The sequence below is a fragment of the Eptesicus fuscus genome, chromosome 13 (genome assembly GCF_027574615.1).
Source record: "Eptesicus fuscus isolate TK198812 chromosome 13, DD_ASM_mEF_20220401, whole genome shotgun sequence".
NCBI classification, from domain to species: Eukaryota; Metazoa; Chordata; class Mammalia; order Chiroptera; family Vespertilionidae; genus Eptesicus; species Eptesicus fuscus.
In genome coordinates, this window is record NC_072485.1 from 8065259 (window position 1) to 8091196 (window position 25938).

General features: G+C 46.1%; 1 protein-coding gene across 3 annotated transcripts in view; it reads left to right on the plus strand.

Annotated features, from left to right (window-relative positions):
• The first annotated feature begins 1107 nt into the window (after positions 1–1107).
• The window catches only part of TTC12 (tetratricopeptide repeat domain 12), a 53083-nt gene continuing 28252 nt past the window's right edge, over positions 1108–25938 (plus strand). Inside the window, exons 1-7 of one of the 3 annotated variants that reach the window (XM_054725103.1) lie at positions 1108–1187; positions 2728–2800; positions 13086–13249; positions 13582–13603; positions 14192–14269; positions 15093–15214; positions 22438–22497. In XM_054725103.1, the coding sequence (XP_054581078.1) occupies positions 2743–2800; positions 13086–13249; positions 13582–13603; positions 14192–14269; positions 15093–15214; positions 22438–22497 (504 nt within the window). In that variant the 5' untranslated portion in view covers positions 1108–1187; positions 2728–2742. Of the gene's footprint in view, positions 1188–1559; positions 1695–2463; positions 2540–2727; positions 2801–13085; positions 13250–13581; positions 13604–14191; positions 14270–15092; positions 15215–22437; positions 22498–25938 lie in introns of those variants that run through there. The other 2 variants (XM_054725105.1, XM_054725102.1) reach the window with 2 other exon arrangements.

The window sequence follows — 25938 nt, forward strand, 5'->3', positions numbered from 1 at the left end:
GAAGAACTCCCTGGCCCCTTTGTGCTACTCTCCATGTGGGGTGCCCAAGCAGGACTGCACATGTACCAGTGCCTTGTGGAGATTTTAGTCAAACAGCCCCCTGAGCTCCATGGGGCTCAAACATGTACCCTACAGGGCCTAGGCCACTTGCCAGAGTCAACAGACTATACTCAGGATCAGTGCTGGACCTAGCTGGACTCTGCCCTCCTGGTAAGTCCTGTCCGCAGGGATTCCTCAGTCCCTACCAAACAGGTTCCTGCAAAGTGTTCACAAATTTGCCAAGAAGTCCCAAGTGTTTCTTAACATCCTTTTAAGCTCAAACTGAGACTTTCCCCCAAACTGCTTTCCTCCCATTTAATCCAGCATATAATTCTGAACTTTTTTTAAATCCTCACCTCAGGATGTTTATTTGTGTGTGTGTGTGTGTGTGTGTGTGTGTGTGTGTGTGTGTAGTGAGAGAGAGAGAGAGAGAGAGAGAGAGAGAGAGAGATCCATGTGAGAAACATCGATCAGTTGCCTCCACGCCCCTGACTGCGATGGAACCCCCAACCTGGGTTTGCCCCCTAACCAGGTATCCAACCGACAACCTTTCAGTGCACCAGGTGATGCGCCAGGCAACTGAGCCACACCAGCCAGAGCAATACTGAACTTTTGTTTTAAAAAAAAAAAAAAATAGACTGGAATCTCTGTAATGGTGTGTGCATGTATTCAAAGTGTGAATGTGTTCTACATACGGAAGATCAGAGAAGTCCCATAACGCTCCGAAGGTCTCACACATACTGATAAGCAAAGCCGGATTCCCATCAAACCTGTCTCTAACAGGTAAACCAGATTCCCCGTTCGGGCCCTGCCAGGGACCACGGCTGGTCACTCGGAGCTCTTTTCCTACCTCCCCCTTCCTGGGCCCCCACCGGAGACCCTGGCCCCCAGCTGGGCTTTGAACTTAGCAGCTCTCCCGAGGTTAGCCAGTCTGAGCGTCCCTGGCCACGCCCACCCTTCCGCCTCTCGCCCCTGGCCCCGCCCCCCCAGGCTCCTGGCCCCCGGCCACGCCCACTCTTCGCCTCTCGCCCCCGGCCCCGCCCTCCCAGGCCCCTGGCCCCGGCCTCGCCCCGCCCCAGCCAGGTCAGTCGCCGACAGTCGCCCTCCGCGCACAGCAGCCATTTCTTGTCCAACCCTGAGCGCTTCAGGTCAGTGCAGCGGGGTGGCCCGGGTCTTTCCTGGGACCTGGTGCTGATCTGTCAGAGCCGAGCAGAGAACGCAGGTTTGGGCCCCAGCCCATGGGTCGGGATCCGCTGCGGCCTCGGACCTCCAGGGCAGACGCCCGGACTCTTGGACGCTGCAGAGCGGTTGCCGGGCAACGGTGCCCTCGGCCCCTCGCGTGGCTGGGCTCCCTCCGGCTCAGTCCCCGCGGGCCGCGGCCCCTGCTGAGTGAGACTTGGGGCGCCAAACGCATCACCCAGCCCAGGCCTCGTGCCCAGTGGGTGCCTCGCCCAGCTGTGCGCGCCCCTAGACCCTGCCCTAGGAGCTGAGGGTCGGCGTCTGCCCTGGAAGCTCGGAGCCTTCCCTCCGTCCTCCTAACCTTGGGCAGTTAACGCACTTCACTGGGCCTCAGTTCCCTGGGGGTCTGAAATGTTAGAGCTGGGAAGAACCCTAGTTCTTTTATTTAAGCCGCACACCCCACTCCTGCTTCATAGGTAAGGGTGCCTCGCATGTGCCACTCATGGCTTACCCGGAGCTTTACATTAACCCCCAGGATTGCCCTCATGGTTCGTATTATCATTTGCATTGGATGAATGAGGACTGAGGCTCAGAGAGGTTGTGCATTTAGCGGAGGTCACACAGCTTGTCGTAGTAACTGGTGAACAAGCAAGTCGCAGCTTGTTTGTGGCAGATTTTCAAATCCCCAGTTACAGGTGCATTATACGACTACTAAACCTAGTTTTCAGTCAGAATCACCCGGAGAGTGTTTAATAGGAGACATTTCTGGGTACTGTCCCAGGTTTACTGACCAAGGAGCTCTGGCGCTAAGGCGGAGGAATCTGTGTATTTAACAAGTTTTTGGATGATTTTTATGGTCCGTGGATGAACCTTTGGGAAACACTGGGTACGCCATGCACCTTTTCACTCAGAAACAACTGTGCGGTAATAAATCTAACATACCCGGAGAAGAGAAGTCACTGGTGCGTGGCGCCATCAAATTCTAATCCCTTCTGCCAATCTGTAGTTCCTCTCCACTCCTCAGAAACAAGCCTGATTGTATTTCAAACAGTTTTGGACATTTCGATGCAGATTGTCCCACCTCTGGTTACACAGCCAGGTCCAAGCTTCTGGCTGAGCCAGTCTGTCATGATCACAGTTAAGCATTAGCACCTTCCTCCATCTCTGGAGGCCTGCCGACTGCCCTCCTCCTGGTCTCCTTGCCACCAGGTTCAAGAATCAGAATCACAGCGGTTGATACCGGCTTTGGAGGAACATTTTGCAGAGTCGTTTCTGCAGGGGAGGGCCGCCCGGAAGCTTTCTGGAGGTATCACCACAAATAGTGAGTGTCCCTTGGCCTTAAGAGCAGTCAAGTGGAATCGTCCCGCTGTTATCTTTCATGACATTTATAAACAGATTTGTCTTAAAAATAATCGCTTGGCTCTTAGTCCTAGAAGGCTAATGAACCTGACAAATTCTGTTCAGTGTTTCGTTATTATTAATTGCCATCATTGACTCTGCCTTCCTCAGGAACTCTGGTTCACAATGGCTGATGAACAAGAGAAAGACTTGGAGAAATTTCTGAAAAATGTGGATGAAATCAGTAAGTACCAGTGAAACATAAACAAATTAAATCCTACTTTAGAAAGGTGGAGCAACTAAAAAGAAATGATTCCGTTTTTCCTGGGTTGCCTGACAGGTTTATGACTTAAGAAAAAATGTGATAGAAATTAAACAGAAAGGGTATTGAGAAAGAAGTAATATTAGAGCCTGGAGGATTTCCTGGCTGTTCATTGGTATCAGAGAAGCTGGTAACATTCTATGGGAATTCAGGCCGACAGCCATATTTTGCCTTTCCCATATTTTGTCTTTCCCATATTTTGTCCCCTTCATGTAGAATCAGGTCACAAGGAGCTTCTGTTTCCCCATGCCAATGAGCCTAGCTGTTCCCTCGAGATCACTCAGGTGCCCCGATGGTCAGCCTGGGACCCCTCTTGTCTTTAGAGTAGAATTATTTCTGTTTTTGAGCCGCAGAGGCAAAATCAATGCCTTTCCCTTACGATCGGTGAAATTACATGGATGGCTGATGGTTAGCGTATCCTGTCTTTCTCTAGGCAAGAGAACCCCCTGCCCCAGCTAAGGCAGTGGATCTGATCCCACAGACCACATTCAGGAGATTCCAAAGCAGTCAGTTCCTATTCACACTTCAGGGAACTTGTCTGAGGATAGCAATAGGCAAACAAACAAACTTACAAATCCAGTAGGAATGTGTTGAAAAAAGCCATAGAAGCTGCCGGAAGCAGGTGCCAAAGAATAAAATAGTTTTAAAAATAGTTTGGGCAACTTGATAAATGATATATTCATAATGTATTCTTTGTGTTTATCATGGGCCCCTCCTCTGCCCACCCCTAAATGTTGTGCTGTGGACTTCTGGCCTTGGCCCACTGCTCATCTTTCTATTCAAGTGATCTAGAAGCACCTGGTGTTAACTACCCTGTTTGCTGATGGCCCTCACATCTCAATTGCCACCCAGCTCTCGTTTCTGAGTCGACTGCCATATCCGCTATGTACCCCACAAACACTGCAAACTTACTGCTTCCAAAGTTGTTATATCTTCCCTCTGTCTTCCTCTCAAATAAAACCTGCATCTCCTACCTTCACTTCCATTCTGGTCTCAGTAGGCAGAAATTTACAAGTCACATGGTACTCCTCCCATTGCTCAGCCCTGAATCAGCCACCAAGTTTGGCTTCTCCAGCTCCATCCCCCCCTCCCACCCCCAACCCTCCCTTTGTTCTGGTTCTCTTACTCAGACTGTTTCAACAACCTCTGATTGTTTTTCCTGCCTCCAGGCTTAAACTCCCCACAGAGTAAAGTATCTAAAATGCAAATCTGACCCAGACACTTCTCTGCTTGGATTCTCTCCACAGTCACAATACATTTCAAGTTCTCCTCAGGACTTAAAGGCCTCCCATGACCTCTCCTGACCTCTGGTCTCTCCCTATTCACTTGTGCAGCAACAAAATGCTTTCAGTTCTTTAAACATATCCTAATGGTTCATACTCTGTGTGATGTCTTTGTCATTCCCTCTGCCTCCACATCTTTCTTTGCCTTGCTAACTTTCATTCATACTCAGAGTTCCTTCAGATACTGCCAATAGATCTCTCTGTGATGATGAAACTGTTGTATAACCTGCCCTGTCCACTATGGTAACCAGTAGCCACCTGCTTATGGATTCTATACATTCATTTCTTGGGTTCTTGCTATGTATTGAGTATTGCAAATAACAGGAGAGTACAGTAACAATAAACAAGAGTTAACTTTCCTTCATGGTACCGCCATCAGGTGGGGAAACAGACACTAAACAAGTAATTTCAAGTGTGATATATGGTACAAAGAGAGACTTGCAAAGTGCAAGAGACTCTAACTCAGTTTAGAGAGGTATAGTACCGTATTTTCTGGCATATAAGATGACTGGGCGTATAGAAGATTTTCCTGGGTTAAAAAGTCATCTTATATGCCAGAAAATACGGTAATCTGTTTGGGCTGCCATGCAACATATATTTTTTCCCCAAGTTCTCGAAGCTAAGAAGCCCAAGATCAAGGTTCTCCTCAAATTACTCTCTACATCCAGTACAACTTACCTATTTTAAATACTAGTGGCCCGGTGCACAAATTCATGCACATTGAAAGGAAATTAATTAGAAGAAATATTTTAATATCGCTATTTGCCCTTTCTCTATAATAGAAGTGTCAGAGATGAAAGAAAATTAGTAAAATGTACATGAAAATAATATATAAATTGATTAATAAATAAACAATAACAACATGATATAAAAAGAATAAAAACATGATATAAAAACAACATTGATAAAAATAATGACTGATAAATTGATTAAACTTATTCTAACACTGAGGCCAGTATCAGACAGGGACAAATCAATTCTTGGAATCAGAACAACCTCTCCTCCACAGATCCTGTTAATACTTCAGTTTCGATTATGTTAGTTCGCAATTTTTTTATAATAAATCTAGTACCATTACAAAGACCCCATTTACTATTAAGATATCTCAGTAGCATGATGATTGCACCTACTTTCAATTCTAATTTATGACATGGAATTCCCAAAGGAGTAATACTTTTAGGAAATTCAATGGGAAATTTTTCTTTTCTGGCATCACCCATTGAATCTAGTATTATTGTCGTTTACACTGTCATCTCTGAGTCTTAATGCAATATCCATTCCCCAGCCTTTTACACTGTGTGGGAAAAGAATAGGATACATCATTGCATCTAATGTAGGAAACAGGATACTGATTTGTTTCATTTTAGTGGCATTATGGTTATTGGGATCTGGTTTATAATGAATGAGCAAGTCCCTTTCAAAAGAAGGTCCTCCATCTTCGTTTCTGAATATGACAGCAACTTCTTTTACACGGGGATAATTATATCTACCCAGATCACTATTATGATCATATTTAATCACCATTGTTACTTCCTTGCAACAATGCCTTTCAGCTTCCTTTCAGCTTCAGAATGTCAACAAAAACAATCAAATTCATGATCAACAATGACAGATCGAAACACACAGGTGCAATTGGCACTAGTGAGAGCTTTATATATATCTCGCATGCAGGAGTCAAGTTAGCCTTTTATAGATATAGAATAAACTTGCTTAATTAGACCTGCTTTCTGATGTAGCTAAACTTTTTCCAGCCCAGTGAAGCACCCCAACTTCTCTTTCAGGTAATGTCAGCAACACAGCAGTAAATATCAACATGAAGCAGATTATTATTGTAGATCACTCAGGGAGAACAAAGGGTAAAATATTTAACTGCAGCAGTGTTTGACTATATTCTGTGCAGTGAGAAAACCTGAAGTCATTTTCAAGGTCCACCATCTCTTACTTCTTTTCAGTTGGGTCAAGTTTCTAAGCTTTCTAAATCTCCGTTTTCTAGCTAATGAAAAGAAAATAGGATTCCATCGAGTCTCCTATCTACCTACTCCAGGACTTCTGTGAAGATCAAATGAGATGAGGCACGGGAAAACGCTTCACAGACATTTGGTTACAGTGTTGCCACCTGAAGCTAGTGGTTGCTAGGGAGAGGAAGCCAGGTGTTGCTACTTGAAATCATTACCCAGACAGTCGGACACTTAGCATATTAGCCTCTTATATAGATAGTATTTTTATTGATTTCAGAGAGGAAAGGAGAGAGAGATAGAAACATCAACGGTGAGAGAGAATCATTGATTGGCTGCCTTCTGCATTCTCGCCTCCCCCTCCCCGCTTCCAGGATCAAGCCCACAACCCAGGCATGTGCCCTGACTGGAACTGAAACCTCCTGGTTCATAGGTAGAAGCTCAACCACTGAGCCACACCCACTGGGCTACATTCAGTACAATTTAGATCAAAATCCTAAAAGTGTTTTGTTTAGAATTTAACAAGCTGATTCCAGAGTTCACGTGGAAGATCAAAGAGCTAAGAATAATCAAGAAATAAATAAAAATATAATCAAGACAATGTTGCAGAAAAATTAGAAGGTGGGATAGCTCTTGTCACCAGATGGTCAAGATTTATTATAGGGCAATAGTAATTATGCATGGATATTTGGTGCTGGAAAAGGTGAGTAATCCAGTAGATTGGAATGAAGAGCCGAGAGCACATTCATGTATGTAACAGGGGTGGCACAACACATCAGTGGGGAAGGTGGCAACCTTTTAACAAATAGTGCTGGTGCCCTACACAAAGTCAACTCCAGATGGATTAAATACCTTAATGAGAAAAACAAAACTTAAAACTTTTAGAAGACAACGCAAGATAGTACATTTGTAACCTTAAAATACACAAAATATTCTCTTCAATTCTCTTTTGAAAAACAGATGAAAACACAAAGCATACCCAAGGACAAAATGTTCACAAATACCTATAATCAGTTCAGAATATATAAAGAAATCATAATAAGAAAAAGACAACCAACCCAATAGAAAATTGGCCAAGAATAGGAGCAGGCAGTGTTAGGGTTTGAGCCGGCGGTACAGCCTGTGAAAGAGATCACAACTAAAAGAACAGATACAGAGAGGAGGTTTATTTTGCTTTTTCTGAAGAAAAAGGGCGAGTGCATTGCTAATCAATACAGAGGCTGGTAATAAACAGGGGCCTGCTCTTTTAAAGGGTAATGGCTGCTGTTGCTAGGTGACAAGGAAGGGAGGGGGATTGGAGGCTGAGAGGGAGGCTGCTGTCCTAGGGAGGTGTCTTATCAGTTTTTTCCCCAAGCCTGTAAAACATGCTTAGAGCAAAAGTTATGAAGAGTTCAAAAGAGGCTTGTTTGAAGAGGAGGGGGGAAGGGGACTTTCTACTAATTATTCCTGAGTTGCAAAAACAGCAGGGAGGAGGGGTATGCAAGAATATAGTCTTGAGACCTAGCTGGTTTGGCTCAGGGCATAGAGCCTAGGCTTGTGGACTGAAGGGTCCCAGGTTCGATTCCAATCAAGGGCACATACCTGCGTTGTAGGCTCGATCCCCAGTAGGGGGTGTGCAGGAGGCAGCTGATCAATGATTCTCTCTGATCATTGATGTTTCTAGCTCTCTCTCCCTCTCCCTTCTTCTCTAAAAATCAATAAAAATATATTTTTAAAAAAGAATATAGCCTTGAGAGTAACTTGTCTTGCAGTTTGAACAGAGGGGCTGTTTTAACCACAGGAGCTAGCCGTCTCGGGGTTTAATTACCAGGTGCTTCTCATAAACTGTGGAAGGCCCCAGCAAAGAAAAAGAAGGCCTTTTGTTTTTTCTTTTCTATCCTAATAGGCAGTTCATAGAAAAGGAAATCCAAATGGCTTACAAACTAATAAGAAGATTCCCAATCCCAATCATATGCAGGAAAATGCTAATGAAAATATTATAGAGATATTCTCATCCATGGGCATGGCGCAATTTAAAAGTTTGTAACGGCAAGTGTGAGAAAGGAAGTAGAACCATGGGAATTTGTGTAGATTGCTTGAAGGAGTAACAATTGCTACAGCAATATCCTGAAAAACTAGAAGCCCAATGCACAAAGATTCATGCTAGAATGGGCTTTCCTTTCCCTGGCTGCTGGCACCGCCTTTCCACTCTGGCCCAGCCCCTTTCTGCTCTGGCCCCTCCTTCCCACGCTGCCTGAGGTCCTGAGAGACTGGGGATCAGGCAGAACATCCCACCCCTGTCACTCCGTGGCTGAGCATGCAAATTAACCGCCATATTTGTTGGGTTAATTTGCATATCACTCCTGATTGGCTGGTGGCATAGCGGAGGTACAGTCAGTTTACATGTTTGTCTATTATTAGGTAAGATATCTTGCATATGTGCACAAGGAAATATGTACACAGATGTTCAATTTAGCATTTCTGTAGTAAAAAAATTAAAATTGCAAAACACCTGGATGTTTTTCAATAAGAGAATGGATTAACTATGGTTTATACAGTGATTTAAATGAATCAACTGAAACTATCTGTAGGTTGCAAAAGAATGCACATTTTATGAAACCATTTACTTAAGATGATTAAATACACATACATATGTAACAGTGAAAAATGCTCAGTCTCTGATTCTGTCTTATCTCTAGCCTGCATTGTTCCCATAGCCTTCAGGCAAAGAGCTCCTGTTATAGATATGCTAATCATTAGAGGAATTCTGCTTAAGCCTAGAGTTTTTGGAAGAATAGCCCCTTGCCATGAGGTACCTCTCCTGAAGAGGTGGGGAAATATGTACAAAATAATGTCTGTTTATCAAAGATTTGCAGGAACCTCAAGACTGGACTCAGATAATCAGGGGGACAGAGAGATTTAGAGATTTTGTGCTCTTCCTCAGATCCCTGTGGTGCCCAGATGTCTGGGATCAGGATCATCAATCACCTCTTGCTCCTCCCATTCCCCCTCCCTACCCCTTGATTTAAAAGGAGCCTGAACTTTGGGCTTTGGGGAAGATGGATTTCAGGAACCTGTAAGGACCCCATATTCTCAATTAGGCATCTTCTCTGTCAATAAACCTTTCCTTACTCTAAACGTTGACATTTTGAATACTGGCCTTTTAAAGTGTCAGGCTGTGGGAACCACGCCAGAGTCCTGGATGGTCAAGGCTAATTAGAGTGTGGAGGCTTTGTTGATATTATGCAGGATGGCCAAGGCCATTCTGAACATGGGAATCTTAATCAGAAATGTCCAAGGACTACACAGCTGCAAGGCCACGGTGATCTCACATATGCTGTGCCCATCTATAGACAAACTAGTGACCCGGTGCATGAAATTCGTGCACATTAAAAGGGAATTAATTAGAGGAAATAATTTAATATTGCTATTTGCCCTTTCTCTATAATAGAAGTGTCAGAGATGAAAGAAAAATAGTAAAACATATATGAAAATCTTCCTCCTGTCAGAATCTGAGGCGCGCCATGGGAACCAGAGTCAAGTCCCCACCCACCCATGTGCACCTCGAAATTGCGAGAGACCCAGACCCGGCCGGTCCCATCCCCATAGGGCTAGATCCAGACCTGGACGGCCCCACCCTGCTGGGTGGGGGGCGCGGCCTGAGGTCCCCTGTCAAGCCCCACATGGCAGAGGGCGTGGCCTTAGGTCCCCCAGCCTGGCGCCAGGGCAGGGGGCATGGCCTCAGGTCCCCCCGCCCGGAACCAGGTTGGGGGGCACGGTATGAGGTTCCCCATCAAGCCCCACCACGCAGGGGGGCGCAGCCTCAGGTCCCCTGCCCTGGCCCAGCACCACACAGCCTCAGGTCACTGCTGATTGCTCATTAAGGCTCCTTATGGGGACTCAGCCTCTGCAGTGGGCACAGCCATCTTGTGTTACAGAATCCCTGCTGCCACTGTAGGCACAGCCATCTTGACTGTTACAGTGTGATAGTCAATTTGCATATTCCCTCTTTATTAGATAAGATGATTGATGTCATTGTTGGTAACTAGCCTTCTTTGTCTAAGAAGTATATACGTGTTATTGACCAGCCAGTGAGCTAGAGAGAGGAGAGAGGCAGCAGGCACAGAGACTAAGAGCTTGTGGAGAGCTCAGAGATAGCTACCATGTGAAGCCAGTATAAGCAGGGGAAACAGGAGAAGCCACTGAACCAGAGAGGCTGAAGAGCTCAGGCAGAGAGCTCAGGTGCTGCTATGATGAAAGGTGATGAGTTTAGAGGCAGTGTGCGGCTGCTCAGATAATAACTATGGGTACAGAGACTGCTTTCACTGTATGGGAAAGATATGTATTTACCAGCTGGTGTGCAGCTGCCTATAGGGGATTGCTGTGAAGGACTGTGTTGTCTGATGGCTACATGGCCACTGACTTCTGCAACAAAGACTCATTCTTATACACCCACAACTTCTCATGACTTCTCCGTCTAAGACCTGACGTCCAAGAAGGGACAGCCCTAGGCAGAGAGGTTTGGACCCAACGGTTGTACAAGGGGCAGTGTTTGAGAAGGAACCTGCCCTGGTACTTGGCGTTACTTGGCATAGTCGAGGAGAATTCAGAAGAATTATGGACTCAGAACAACTCAGAGCAGCAGTGCTGTGTGGTGCTCTTCTGTCTCTGACACAGGCACATGAACTAGTAGCACATACACTCTAATAGATCACGAAAATGGTCACAAGTTTCTTCCCATCTCTTGCATCTGGGTTGGCCATGTGACCTGCTTTGGCTAAAGGGATCTTTGTAAACATGACACAAGCAGAAGCTTGAAAAGTAGGTGTGTAGTAGGGCTTGCCCTCATGACACTCTTAGAAACCCATGCCAGGAGATGAGAGACACTTTCCCTAGTTGCTCCCATTGTTCCACCCAGCAACCAGCTGATATTCAGAAGAGAGCCACTTGGATGACTGACAGCTGGCCATGAACATGGATGAGCCCAGTGGAAACCAGAAGAATTGGCCTGTTAAGCCTAGCCCAAATTGCTGACTTAGAGAATTGTGAGCTAAATAAATGGTAGTTTGTTTTAAGCACTACGTTTTTGGGAGGGAAAGGAATACTTATTAACTTACAGATGGTGTGGGAACAAAAAAATATGTCATTAATATTACTCTTTGTTTGAAATATTTAACAACTAAAAAAGGTAAAAAATTAACTTGAAAAGTCTTTGGGAAATGAAGAAATAAGGACAGGAAAATGCCTTAGGAGAGACTGAGAGTGTATAAAAACCAATGGGAAGAAGCTGGTAGAATGGAAGAGGTTGAAAATATTGAGGAAAGGGCGTAATTAATTGGTGATGCAAGGTTCCTGGTGCAAAACAGGATGGTGGTATGGTCAGCACAGGATGAGAGATTAGCTTCATTAGCAGGAGGGATACTCTTTCTGTGCAGTGGAAAGGAGGGCGGGTTAGATGTGGGCACTCTCTAGTGGGAAGGAGAATGGATGGTGGTCCAGTTGAGTTAGGACCACCTCCCCCAGGCATCCATCTGTCTTTCTCTGTCAGTTCTCAGCATCCCTGATAAAGGCTCAGAAAATTAAAGAATTGATGATTTCATTTAGAGTTGGAGTTTTGCCTGGCAGGTGGGGTGGTGGCCAAGTGATGGACCATGGAACCTAAGCTGGGTGGGCAGTAAAGTGAAGACAGATAAGGGTAGGATTAAGGGCTATTGTTTAGTAATGTTAGAGCTGCCTTTATTTACCTATTTGTCTCCCACACAACATTGTAAGCTCTTTAAAAATAAGGATCTTTTTTAATCATTAGTGTTATCTGTAGCATTCTGCATAATATCTAACTCATAATAAGCTCTCCATAAATTGTTGAATTAAATAAGTGCTTAAAATTCTGTTCCTTGAAGGCCATGATTAAATTCATCTGCACCTTTTCCCAGGCAAAACAAATCCTGTTCTTAAGGTTGTTTTTTAATTGGTTCTAATAGCTCTAATTTTTGTTTTCTATTTAGAACCTTCTTAAAGAAATGGGTAGATGTTGGTTAAAGGGTATAAACTTACAGTTGTAAGATGAATATATTCTGGAGACCTAATATACAGCATGATGACTATAGTTAACAATACTGTATTATATAGTTGAAAATTACTAAGAGAGTAGATCTCAAATGTTCTCAGCAACACACAAAAAGTAATTATATGAGGAGATGGATGTATTAACTAAGCTTATGGTAGAAATCATTTCACAATATGTATCCAATCATCATGTGTACACCAATTTTGTGCACCGGGCCTCTAGTTGACATATTGGTGCACGAGTAGGGTCCCTAGGCCTGGCCAGTGATCAGGGCTCATCAGGTTCCCTGCCTCCCTGCCTCCTGCCTCCTCCTTCCCTCACCACCCGAATGCCGCCATGGCTGGTGGCCTGCCATGTTCCTCACCACCCCCTGGTGGTCAGCACACGTCATAGCAAGCGATCGAACTCCCGTTCTCCTGGTGGAACTCCCAAGGGACACTTTGCATATTAGCCATATATATATATATATATATATATATATATATATATAGAGAGAGAGAGAGAGAGAGAGAGAGAGAGAGAGAGAGAGAGATTAGAGGTCTGGTGCATGAATTTGTGCACAGGTGGGGTCCCTTGGCCTGGCCGGCGATCGGGGCTGATCAGGGCCAGCCGGCCAGGGGGAGGGACCACAGGAGGTTGGCTGGCTGCAGGAGGTTGGCTGTGGGAGTGCACTCACCACCAGGGGGCAGCTCCTGTGTTGAGTGTCTTCCCCCTAGTGGTCAGTGCACGTCATAGCGAGCAGTCGACTGGTCATTCAGTAGACCAGTCATAACGGTTGCTTAGGCTTTATTTATATAGATTGTATCTCAATAAAGCTGGAAAAATAAGAGTTCTCCCTATGTCTGTTCCACACTGTGCTTTCTAGTGAACAGTTTCCTATTGAAGACCTCATTTGAACGATTCACATCTGACTTGTTCTCTAGCCAGTTTAATCCAGGAGATGAATTCTGATGACCCAGTTGTGCAAGAGAAAGCAATCCTCAAGACAGAAAAGAGGCTACAGGTCACAGAGGAAGACCAAGACGAGGACGGATGCAGGACCACCTTGAACAAGACCACGATCAGCCCTCCACAAGCTCCTGGGAAGGTTGCCTTTTTCTATCGGGACTTATATATACCTTGGCACAGTGAAGGCTCTGTGCTGAGACAGAGCTGGGAGTAGTTTAATCTCAGACTGTCTGCTGAGGCTGACAGTTTTGGGTTTTTTTTTTTTTTTTTTTTCAGAAAATACTAGATGTGTTTTCCAAAAGGAAGTATAAACTCTGATTTCTTTTCCTTGCTCCCTCTGGTCATCTTTAAACAGTCCTTTGGGTTTCTTAAAGGGAATGACACTAGTCTCCACGTGTAATTGCATACTTATTAGTCAGCGTTGTTTCTGAAATTTGTTTCTTTGTTTTTATGATAACCTGTGGCCTGCAGAACGCAGATGAAATGAACGCAGGTAAGGGCGGCATCTCTCTTCCCAATGTGTATGACTTCTTTAGGATCAGTGTCTACTGACTGCAGCTTCCAGATCCTTAAGTCATAGCCTCTGGGTTTACAAACAACCCATGAGCAAAAACCTACTTGTCACCCAGTTCTGTGGCTGGTGGTCAAAGGGAACAGCTTGGAGGCTTCTCTCTTTTCTCTGCCCAGTCTTTTGTGTGAACTGAATTCAGCTATTCTGTATCTTCCAGTTTACACTAAGCTGCTCAAGGGATCAGATCATTTTTGTTGCTCAGCTCAGAAGCTCATTATGCTAAATAGAACAAAAAAGTCAGTCTTCAGGGGAAAACCTCTTTTTAAAGCCATAATTCAAATTTGAAGCATAGACATAGCCATTATGTATAATAATACATGACACAGATTACCATGTCAAATTAAGATGATTTCATTTTAGTTATGTGTGTGTGCATTGTGTGTTCCTACATGTGTATGCATGAGAGTGTGGCTCTAATGCCTTAAAGTAGCTTTCTTCCAAATGTGAGATAAAGTACTGATTATACTATTGGATTTTTCTTTTTAATATTTGAAATTACTCTGCTGTCAGAGGCCTTCTTGGCATCTGTGGAGAAGGATGCAAAAGAACGAGCCAAGAGAAGAAAGGAAAACAGAGCCTTAGCAGATGGTAATTGTCAGCCTTCGCTTTTCCATAGCTGGGATGATTTGTGCTAGAACCAGTCTATCTGCTGATGTTTGAGGGCATCAAGACTCCCAGTAGGTGGGTTCAGATGGACCTCGGCAGAGGGACCTGACCAGGCAGAAACCATTGGTGGCCTGTCTCCTGACCCTGATGCAGCAAACAGGGAGCAGGAGATAGCTGTCAGTCAGGCTCCAGAGTCCAATCTATTTCCTAAGCATGTGGGTGGACTCAGCATGTCAGATTGAGCAGTGCTAACTGGCACTGGGAACATAGGGAGGCATGGGAGTGAGGTACACTGGCTAGCCTGAGGCATAGGTGAAGAAGTAAAAAAGAAAAATGAAACTAGAAAACAAAGATATGAGAAGGGAGAGGAGAAATGAAAAAGAAAAGTTGTGTGTGTGTGGGGAGCACACGTGACAGAATGCTTTCAGCGTTGACTTTATACCACCCAGTGGCACGTGAGCTGCAGACTGAATGATAGCATATTCGCTAGAAAATTCATGGTTTGACCCTTTTTATGACACCGGATGTGTAGACTTGGTCTTTGTGGCAAGCTTGGAATGGTTCTCAGCCCTGAGGCAGGAACATTTACTTTTTCTGAGAAGCTACTTAGAAGATTTGGGGTGAATATGGAGAAAGAAATCCTTAAAGAAACCAATCCTGAACTATCTGCAGAGACTCAAGTGACAGGTCCCCGTTGGATGGATATAAGCTGTGCCCTTCAGAGTGCAGTTGGAAATCAGGGGAATAAAATCTGAAAGCATTTTGCAGTGTGTAGAGAGCTCACCTGTATGACTTGTTCTCATAGCCCTCAAAGGAAAAGGGAATGAGGCATTTGTCAGAGGCGATTACCAGACGGCCGTCCTCTGCTACAGTGAGGGTTTGGAGAAGCTGAAGGACATGAAGGTGCTGTACACCAACCGAGCCCAGGTCAGTGAGCCATGCGGGTCCATGGGGTTTTCTCAGCAACAGAGTCGAAAACCTTGTGAAATCTGAGAAAGATGAGCCTGGATGGTATCCATGACAACTGGCTCTGTTTGGGGTGTGGGAAAAGCTGACTTGTATGGAGCATTTGCCAATTTCCACCATGTAAATACTCTCACCATGGTCCAATTTCAAGCTACCAACTTGAAATAATTGGAGGAGGGCTTGGAAAGAACCCTCTGTAATCAATTCTTTCCATATAAGTCAACTCTAGTGCATCGCTGGTGGTAACCAGGCACTTTCCATGTGTGTACAGGAGAAAACTAGTGGCATGAAATGACCTGTGAGACCTTGGGATTCTGCCACCATGGGCTGTCCAGCCTCCGGTTCAACGGTAGTCTAAACTTCCAAGGGCTGCTCTCCTGTTAATTTCTTACCCATTGTATCCATCCTTCTTTGATTAAGATTCCAAGACTGGGGTGAACTGGACAGCTGATGGGTCTAGAGCAGTGGTTCCCAACCTTTTTTTTGGTCATGCCCCACCTAAGTATGTCTAAAATCCTGATCCCCGCCCCCCACCCCATGACATATAATTCTTATTCAAAAAGTGAACTCCTATTCACGTGGAGGAAGCCTAAAAGGCTATTAACTTGGTCTAAACAAGCTTCCAAAGAACATGGCATCTATGAAAGAGAAAAGTAAAAGAACGAAAAGACAGTTGAAGTACTGAGGAAGAAATCACTAAGAAATTGTTTAAAAAATAATATGAAGTGACATGAAAAAATAGCAAATAAAGTTTCAAAACATAGTAGAGAACTGAAATGCATAAATATGTCACAATATATATTTATATACTGTATATGAGGCCCCTAGAACCATAAGAAATGCAGAAAATTCACTGTTAATAACTCATTCTCTAATTGCCCCCCTTAAAAATCAAATTGCCCCTCTGTGGGACATGTGCCCCACATTGGGAACCACTGGCCTAGAGCCAATTGTGAGTCTCTGAAATCCCTATTACCTCAGTTTTATATCATAGACTAGAGGCCCAGCACACAAAATTCTTGTGTGGGTACAGTCCCTAGGCCTGGCCTGTGAACAGGGCCATCTTCCCCAGCTGCCTGCAGCTGGACCCACCCCCCGCCCCGCCGCCATCCCCCACTGCCCGGTTCCCCATTCGCCATTGGGTAATCTGTGCCTGATGGCTGGGGGAAGGGACTGAGAGGTCGGCTGTTCCCACCTGCTCGCCGGCCCTGCCCCCACGGCGAGTCGCCGTCTGTGAGGGGGGGCGATTGGCAAGGCACCGCCCGTATCCCCCGCCACCTAACCCCAGTTCCCCATTCACCATCAGGCGATCGGAGCCTGCCAGCCAGGGAAAGGCACCAAGAGGTGGTCAGTGCACCACATAGTGACTGGTCCAGCCGTCGTTCCGGTTGTTCCGCCATTAGGGTCAATTTGCATATTGCTCTTCTAGTATATAGGATAGAGGCCTAGTACACAGGTGGGGGCCAGCTGGATGCCCTGATGGGGGCCCCAGCGGGGTAGAGGGATCCCGCCCCCAGGCAAGGGGCCACGGGCTGTTTGCAGGCCAGCCACAGCCCCCGATCGGGGTGGGGGTCCCTGCTGGGGGGCGGGGCCAGCCAGTGCTAGAGGCTGGTAGTTCTGGTCTCTGATCGTTGTGGTCGTTCCACTGTTTCAGTTGCTGGGCTTTTATTATAAAGAACTAGAGGCCCGGTGCATGACATTCATGCATGGGCGGGGGGAAATGTGGAAAAGCAAAAGGGAACAGGGAAGTTGTAGGGTGTTGAATCATGCTTGGAGGCCAAAGATTTGGGAAGTAACAGTGATTTAATGATAAATAAATCCAAACTCATTAGCTCAGCAGTTTAGACTCGTGTTGAGATGACATTTACCTAGTCCCACTGGTGGAGAAATTGTTATAAAGAAATGATTGGTGAATAAAATATCCAAGGATTGACTTAGCATTTAGTGTACATTTTATCACCCTAACAAGATCATACATTTTTTAGGGCAAAAACTGCCATACATTTTTCCCCCAATGCTTTATTTATAACAGATGTTCAATAAATTATTTGCAGTTACATAACACTGGAGGCATAATAAGTCAATTTAAGGGAATTAAGTTTCTGTTGCCACTTCAAAAGAAACATTTAAATGCAAACAATTAATATAATAATTATAGTTCCTTTTTATTTATCCCTAAATTGGTCTCTGAAACGTTTACCTACTAATGCTTATTCAGTCTTGTTACTCTGAAGTTATTTGAAAGCAATAAAATTGAATTGCTTTGAAACTGTTATGTAATTCACATTTATATCTAATTCAGATGCTCTATACCCTGATTCACCTAAATTAGTTACATTTTTACTGTACTCAGGTTTTAAACAGCACTTTGATTAGTTCTGGAGAATCACATAAGAATGACTATAGATGAAAATAAGTAAATGCATCAAAAGCTTTGGTGAAACAGTTCCTCCCAGCTTCCCAAAGAGAAAGCTTACTTGGAGACAAATAGATGCAAATGTGCTGCCTGGTGTTGGGAATCATTTGAATCATTGATTGTTTTTAAGATGCCTCCCTGTTCGCATGTAATATTAGAAAACACGTCATAAGGACCCTGTCAGTTTCCGCTTGCTAGAGAGAAACTGACCTTTCATTGCTTTGTTTTCCTCCCGGAGCTAATGTTATGATCAATGGATTGCTGGTATCATTTAGATAAATCATTTGGAAAAAGTAGTTCTTAAAATGTGTAAAAGCAAAAGGGAATGGGGAAGTTATAGGGTATTGAATCTAAGCTTTAAAAAGAACAAAAGAAAAGAAAAAGTAAAAGGCTGTAGAGAAATTGTTGAAGCCCATGCAGACCTTTCCAAGTCTGTATGTTTCCTGAATAGCCGTGTCATGACATCATGGCTACGGTTGTCTAGAAGAATGCTATTTTCCAACTCACATCCTCTGCCTTTCAGATGCAACGCAAACCCTGAGGAGAGGATGGTGCCCTATGGAACAGAAAGCTCAGGGTCAGAGTCCTCCAACTTCAGTTAGTATACAATCCAAGTTAATGAAAGCCCCTGTAGCAGCTTCCTGCAGGAATTCCTTAGCTGGCTGCTGCCGGCCCCTTCCTCACGTTGGTTGAATGCTGGCATTCCCCATGAGTTATGACCCCGACCATCACCTTTAGGTATCTCATCAGCTTTATTGTAAGAATGTCACGGTGCCCTGGTGCAAACCTCCACGGAGTGTGGGCTCTACTAGTGGTGACCTATGGGACTCTGCAAAGCCACTCACCCCCCTGGTGCCTGGCTTTCCTGTCTTATAACGGGGTGATCCCTGCTTTTTAGGGAACTGTGCAGAAGAAGAGTGCTTAGTGACCGAGTGCATCTTGATGAGAATTCACAGACCACCTGTTGTGTCCAGTAATTAGGACAGAGGGCCCGTAGCCACTGTGCTGGCTGTTAAACATCCTTTCATTTGTTTACATGCCACTAGCTCTTTGAAACTATGGGTTAACTAAATTGGTTTAGTTTGAATGGATCACAGAATTCTGAGTCCATTCTTGATTTTCCGGATTTCCCCTAATTCTAGAGGATTCCAAGAGCACTAGGGTTCGTGGTGATGGTCTAACTCTTAAACATCTTCCCTTTTCCTGTATCTCTTCTTGCTATGCTCATGAGGAAAGACAAACTTTATCTTTTTCTGGTAACAGTCTTATTGAAATACTAGAGGTCCAATGCACGAAATTAGTGCAAGAGTAGGCCTTCCTTCCCCTGGCTGCCGGCACTATCTTCCCTCTGGCACCTGGGACCCGGGCTTCCCTCATAGCCCAAGCTTTGTCCAGAAGATCATCCAGAAGGATGTGCAGTCTAATTAGCATATTTTGCTTTTATTATTATAGACTAGAGGCCCGGTGCATGACTGGTGGGGTCCCTCAGCGTGGCCTGCAGGGATCAGGCCAAAACCAGCTCTCTGACATCCCCAAGGGGTCCCAGATTGTGAGAGGGTACAAGCCAGGCCAAGGGACCCCACCGGTATACAATCAGGGTCAAGGAGGGATCGCGAGAGGGCTCCAGGGCATATCTGGCCCATCTCGCCCAGTCCTGATCGGCCGGACCCCAGCAGCAAGCTAACCTACCAGTCAGAGCATCTACCCTGTGGTGGTCAGTGTGTGTCATAGCGACTGGTCCAAAAGTCCAACTGTTAGACACTTAGCATATTAGGCTTTTATATCTATATATGTAAAAGGCTAATATGCAAAGTGTCCCCTCGGGAGTTCGACCGGGAGAACGGGAGCTCAATCGCTCACTATGTTGTGTGCTGACCACCAGGGGGTGGTGCAGAACATGGCAGGTGACCAGCGGCAGCGCGGGGTGCTGAGGGAGTGAGGGAAGGAGGAGGCGGGAAGTCGGGGGGAACTGCGTGGTGGAGGTGTGCGGGTGGTGAGGGAAGAGGAGGCGAGGAGGCAGGGAACCTGATCAGCCTTGATCGCCAGCTAGGCCTAAGGACCCTACCTATGCACAAATTTTGTGCACTGGGCCTCTAGTATATAGATAAGTGGCATACAGTTCACTTTAAAGTGTACATTTCAGTGGTTTTTAGTATATTCAGAGTTGTGCAACCATCACCACAGTCAATTTTAGAACATTTTCATTATCCCAAAAAGAAACCCTTTAAGCAGCTCACCCCACTCTCATTTCTTTTCTCCTCCACCCCCAGTCCTTAGCAACCAATAGGCTATAGTAAGTCCAGTTTCTGCAGCTTTGAGCAAAATGACGTGTAAGAAAACTAGTTTTACCTGAGGCTAGTTGATATACATGAGTTAACTTCCTACTGGCATCTCACCAACATAATAACAAAATAATGTTGAACAAAACTATGTTATTCAAGGACTTGCTGTACCTTCTATCTTCTATACATCTGATAACTCTGGGCATTTCATATAAGTGAAATCATATAATATTTTACCTATTGTGTCTGGCTTCTTTTATTTAACATACTAATGGCCCAGTGCACAAAATTCATGCACATTAAAAGGGATTAGACAAAATATTTTAATATTGCTATTTTCCTTTTCTCTATAATAGAAGTGTCAGAAATGAAAGAAAATTAGTAAAAGGTATATGAAAATCTTCTTCCTGTCAGAGTCTGGGGTGCGCCGCAGGACCCAGAGTCAAGTCTCCACCCACCCGTGTGCACCTCAAAATTGCACAAGACCCAGACCCGGCCGGCCCCACCCTCATCAAACCCCGCCAGGCAGGGGGGGCATGCACCGGGCAGGGGGCGCAACCTCAGGCCCCCCCTCAAGCCCTGTCGAGTGTGGGGTGCAGCCTCAGGTTCCCTGCCCTGGCCTGGCACCATGCAACCTCAGGTTCCTACTGATCGCTCATTATAACTTGTTACGGGAACCCTGCCTCCACTGTGGGTGCAGCCATCTTGTGATGGTGTTAGGACATGAGGGTCAATTTGCATATTACCTCTTTATTATATAGGATTGATTTCAAGATTCATCCATATTGTAATATGGATCAGTACTTGATTCCTTTTTATTGATGAACTAGAGGCCCGGTGCACAAAATTTGTGCACAGGTACGATCCCTAGGCCTGGCCTGCGATCAGGGCATCTTCCCCAGATGCCTGAAGCTGGCCCTGTCCCCTGCCGCCACCTATCTCCAGTTCCCCATTCACCATCGGGTGATCAGTGCCTGACAGCTGGAGGAAGGGACCGAGAGGTCGCTGTTCCTGCCCACTCGCTGGCCCTGCCCCTGCCACAGGTGGCCATCAGGCGATCGGAGCCTGCTGGCCAGGGAAAGGGACCAAGAGGTGGTCAATGCATCTCATAGTGACTGGTCTAGTGGTCATTCTAGTCATTCTGCCGTTAGGGTCAATTTGCATATTACCCTTTTATTATATAGGATAATTATATAGGATAGAGGCCTAGTGCACAGGTGGGGGCCAGCTGGCCTGCCCTGAAGGGGGCAGGGCCAGTCAGGGCAAGGGGCCGTGGGGTTTGCAGGCCAGCCCCGACCCTGATCAGGGTGGGGGTCCCCACTGAGGGCGGGGCTGGCCTGGTCGAGGGGCTGCGGGCAGTTTGCAGGCTGGCCATGCCCCTGGCTTTGTCAGAAAGGACGTTCGGAAGACATCCAGTCCATCCAGTTTCATTAGCATATTACCCTTTTATTAGTATAGACTAGAGGCCCAGTGCACAGATTCATGCACCGGTGGTGTCCCTTGGGGTGGCCTGCGGGGATCGGGCCAAAACCAGCAATCCAATGCCACCTGCTGCTCCTGCCTGCAGCTCCCACTCATCCCGGCTCTGCTGCGCCTGCTGTGGCTCGCGCCCAGTCAGTCCCGATAGGGAGAGGCTCGCACCACCACAGTGGCGCTCGCCAGCCGTGAGCCCTGCATCTGGCACCCATCGGTCAGCTGAGCGGCACTCCCACTGTGGGAGCACATTGACCACCAGGGGACAGCTCCTGCATTGAGCGTCTGCCCCTGGTGGTCAGTGCGCATCACAGCGACTGGTCTACCGGTTGTTTGGTCGCTTAGACTTTTATATACTATATAGATAATATACCATCGTATGGCTATACCACATTTTATTTATCCATCAGTCGATGGGCATTTGAATTGTTTCTACTTTTTAACTATTATGAATAATACTGCTGTGAACATTTGTGTACAAGTTTTTCCATGAACTTATGTTTGCAGTCCTCCTGGGATCATACGGTAACTGTATGTTTTATCTTTTGAGGAACTGCTAGACCGTCTTCCAAAGTGGTTGTACCATCTTACATTCCTACCAGCTGTGTATGAGGGCTCTGATTTTTTTCCACTTTCACCAACACTTGTTATTATCTTTGTTATTAACTTTATCATTTCACAAAGCTGTCCTCTCCCGGTGTGCTCATCGCTCCTCTTCCTGTCCCTGCAGCTCTAGCAATGGTAATTAATGGCTGTCCACTGTTGCTAGCCTGGGTTCTGTAACATTCCTATTGGTTTCCCTAAGTCCTGCCCTCACCTTGTACATAGTCCCCTTATTAAACTCCCCTCATTATCATGTTAGCATGATGATAGCCATCTGTTATGTGCTGGGACCCTGAGTGATGTGGGGAGGGACCATTTACTTCTCATCACCATTGGACTGCGCTTTCTGTGTTAGCGAAAGACCGCTTGCTACGGAGTTGTATGTGAAGAGCAGCTATCTGTCATTACAGGCTTATATAAAACTTGGGGACTACCAGAAGGCACTCGTGGACTGTGACTGGGCTCTGAAGGTAAGAAGGTGTTTCCTTTTCCACAGGATGGAGTGGGGTTGGCTTGGGCCAGAGGCTTCAGTCCTGAAGTAAGTAAAGGGGACCTGCCAATGTGTGGTGGTGGGCAAGGGTAGAGGTACTGCCGTCAGAGCCTCAGTTTCCTCGCCTAGGAAACAGCTAGAATAGCATTGTCTTGAGGGTTAGGACAATGTACATAAAGTACCTCCTCTTACTAAGTGCTCCAGAGAGGCTGCTGTTCATACTGGTTTTCCAGGGTTCAGTGCAGTGGGCATCCTCAGCTGTTGTGTCAGCAGACACGTTGTTTCCCGTGACAGCGGTCATGCCTCCTCCTCTCTGTCCAGCCAGTGGGAGCTTGCTTCCGCAGCGCCATTCTTCCCCATCGGGCTGTGCTTTTCCCTCCAGCCCTAAGCATTTGGAAATGTATGCCAGCATCCTCTCTTTGTAGCAGATTAATCAGAAGAAATAATTCCCGTTGTTCAACCTGGATGCTAGTCAGGCCTCAGGCAGATAGTAGCATAATACTGTGCTTGGCATTTCCTCCCAAATCTGCCAAAATAGACAATGAAAGTTGGGGACTGTTAGGGAAAATATTGGAAAGGCTTTTAAAAGACAAATGTCATGAGCACCTCTTAGAGACATTATTTCAGATGCTAAATAGTTAAATAGCCCTTAATCCATATTGCCCTAAATTACTCTGTCATGGGGGCTTTAAACAACCAAGACCAGTGCTTCTCATATTTCCTCGCCAACGTGCTGCCAACGGAATGAGCAGAGCCCCTGGAGGGTCTAGAGGCAGAGAACATTACATTTCTTTTTGGAGATGTTTTTTATCTTAAAAATCCGTGTGAATTTTGCATTGCATTCCATACAATTTATCTGTTATGTCTTAATGTATTCATATTATTTTAAGTAACAAAATCAAGCACAATTCAAGTGCCAGAAGAACATACCAGACTTATTTTGGGACTTGATTCCCCAAACAGCACCCCCTGCCCCCCAGCCCCCGACCGTAGCTGAATGGGCACGTGGCCCAAGCAGGAGCACACTGTGCCCCCATGTGCTGGCCACATGTGTGCTTCCTGTTGCGAGGTAGGCCAGGAGCGGGAGTGGAGTGTTAGTTCACCTTTGCTACGGTTTATGAAACTGCAGGAATCCTCCCAAGCCACCGTCTGTGTGCTTGACTTCTTCCTCCCCTAGAGCATGTGGTAGCGACTCGGCCATCATCACAGTCATGTTACAGGAACTGTGGGGCCCCACAGCTCCAGCACAGGCCACCAGCCTGCTTTGTCACTCCACTGGGTCATGATTCTTTTCCTACCATCATCTGTAAGAGAAGAGAGATGTCCTAACAATCTGAGCAAAACCCAGCACTGGCTGCTTGCTGGCCTTGAGCTGTCGCATTTGAGCCTCACGTCATTCTATTCTATTGTGTTCCGTACCCCTGTTATCCTTATTTTTCTGGCGTGGAAAACGGGCCTCTGAGATTAGTGAAGTAACCTGCACAGGACCACACAGCGGATGTCGGTCTAACAGTACGCTGTGCTCTGAACCATCTACCAAAATGCCTCTTCACAGGAACCTTGAACCCACAGCCCCTTGGCCAGGGGTCTCACTCCCTTCTGTGGAAGAAACGGCATCGCCTCTTGGGGCTCCCAGGAATATCTTTTCTGATCTGAAAAGAACCAAAGCGGTAGTCACACCGTCTCGGACTCAGGATAACACACTGGTCTGATCCCAAATGTTGATCGAAGCACAATGTAATTCACAGTGAAACCCAGGCCAGAGCCGGCCCAGCAGAGCTGACATTAGAAGACGCTGACACTCAGCAGCCAACCTTGTTAAAGGCCCAGCAAGGCTCCCAGTTGAAGAGTTGGGGTAAACATTTGGAGGGATGGAGAAAAATGTAGAGGGGTTCTGAAACCTAACAGTGGTTAGTGCTACATCAAAGCCATGAACTAAAAAGCTTCACTCTCTTTAAAAGCACTGCATCAATAGTGAAGGCCAGTGCGCTCCACTTTTAATAGTATTAGTACATGCGTGCCGGTTGAGTGTTTCTGACAGCTCTGAATTGGCAGAGACAGGCCCAGGATGATATTTCAAGACTGATGTTCCTTGTCAGGAAGATCAGGTAGCAAAGCCGGTTTTAGTTGGGGTCAGACTGTCGCTCTCTCAGCAGAACACTTCCTGCACAGTAAAGCTCGTCTTCCTCACAGTAAACATGTCTTCCTACAATAAAACTCGTCTTCCTCCAAGGCGGGATTCCCTGCAAGGGGATATGAGCTCACCCGAGATCGAAGCAGAAGAAGGAGAAAATCCACTAGCAGCCCTTCGCTCAGTGACTGAGGAAGGTGTCCCAGCGACACCCCTTCCCAGTGACCCACAGTGGGCATGGGCCAGGCGCTGGTCCTCCGGTTGTGATGGTTCTGTGGACATGTGGCTCTCCTGAGCTGGGTGCTGCAGCTTGGCCATGCCTTTTCCGCTTCCTCAACCCCATCTTCTCGGTCCTCCAGGGTTCAGTCCTCAAAGCTCCTGTTTCCGCTCACGGTTCAACTCTCATCTCTGCAAGTGGCTCTCAGACCTACTTCCCCAGTGTGCGCCCCCCAGCTCCAGGGCTGCATGTCTCTGCCTCCTGCCAATTTCCATCTGCTGGGCAGCATCTGAAACAAACCCTTCATCTTCCCTTCAGCCTGCTAATGGCACACGATGTCTTCCTGGCATAGGCATCCCAAAACTTTTGACATGACATCCTCCTCCCCTTACCACTTATGGTTAGCTGATGCCACTCAAGTCTTCCTTTGGCGGAGCTCTGGTATCTGCACTTTTCCTTTCACCATCACGGTCACTAGGACATCAGATGTTAGCCCTCCTAAGTGCTTGTTCTGGTCTCTTCCCTTATCTCCCTGCCTTTCCCTCTGGTCAGTTCCGCCTCCAGACCAACTCTCCAACCACAACCACGGATCAGTCATCCTCCTCGAGCCCAGCATTTAAGGCCTCCCATGTGGAGACACTGTCTAGCTGACTCCCAGCCTGGTCTCCCCTCTGTCAGCACCTGCTCCAGGTCCACTGTAGCTCCCTGTACTCTCTGACCTCGACCTTGCTCAGCCCATTCCCTTCATCCTCTCTTTACCTCTCTGTACATTCAGGATCCAGCTCGGGTCCATCCTCCCCTGCTGCCCTTTGTTAGACTGTTTCTTCAGAGTGCATCATCTTCTACTGAGCTGCTAGAGCACTTTTCTGAAGGAGATTTGGCATAATTTTTGAGCCTTTGGTGCCTGGAATCAAATGGCCAGATTTTAAATTCCAGCTCTTCCACTTGGCATCTATGTGACCTTTAACCCTTAGTTTCCTCGTTTGTAAAATGAGGATAATAACTATATGTCACAGAGCTGGTTTAAAGTTTGTATAAAATAATTTATATGAACCATATGGAAGGGACTGTAT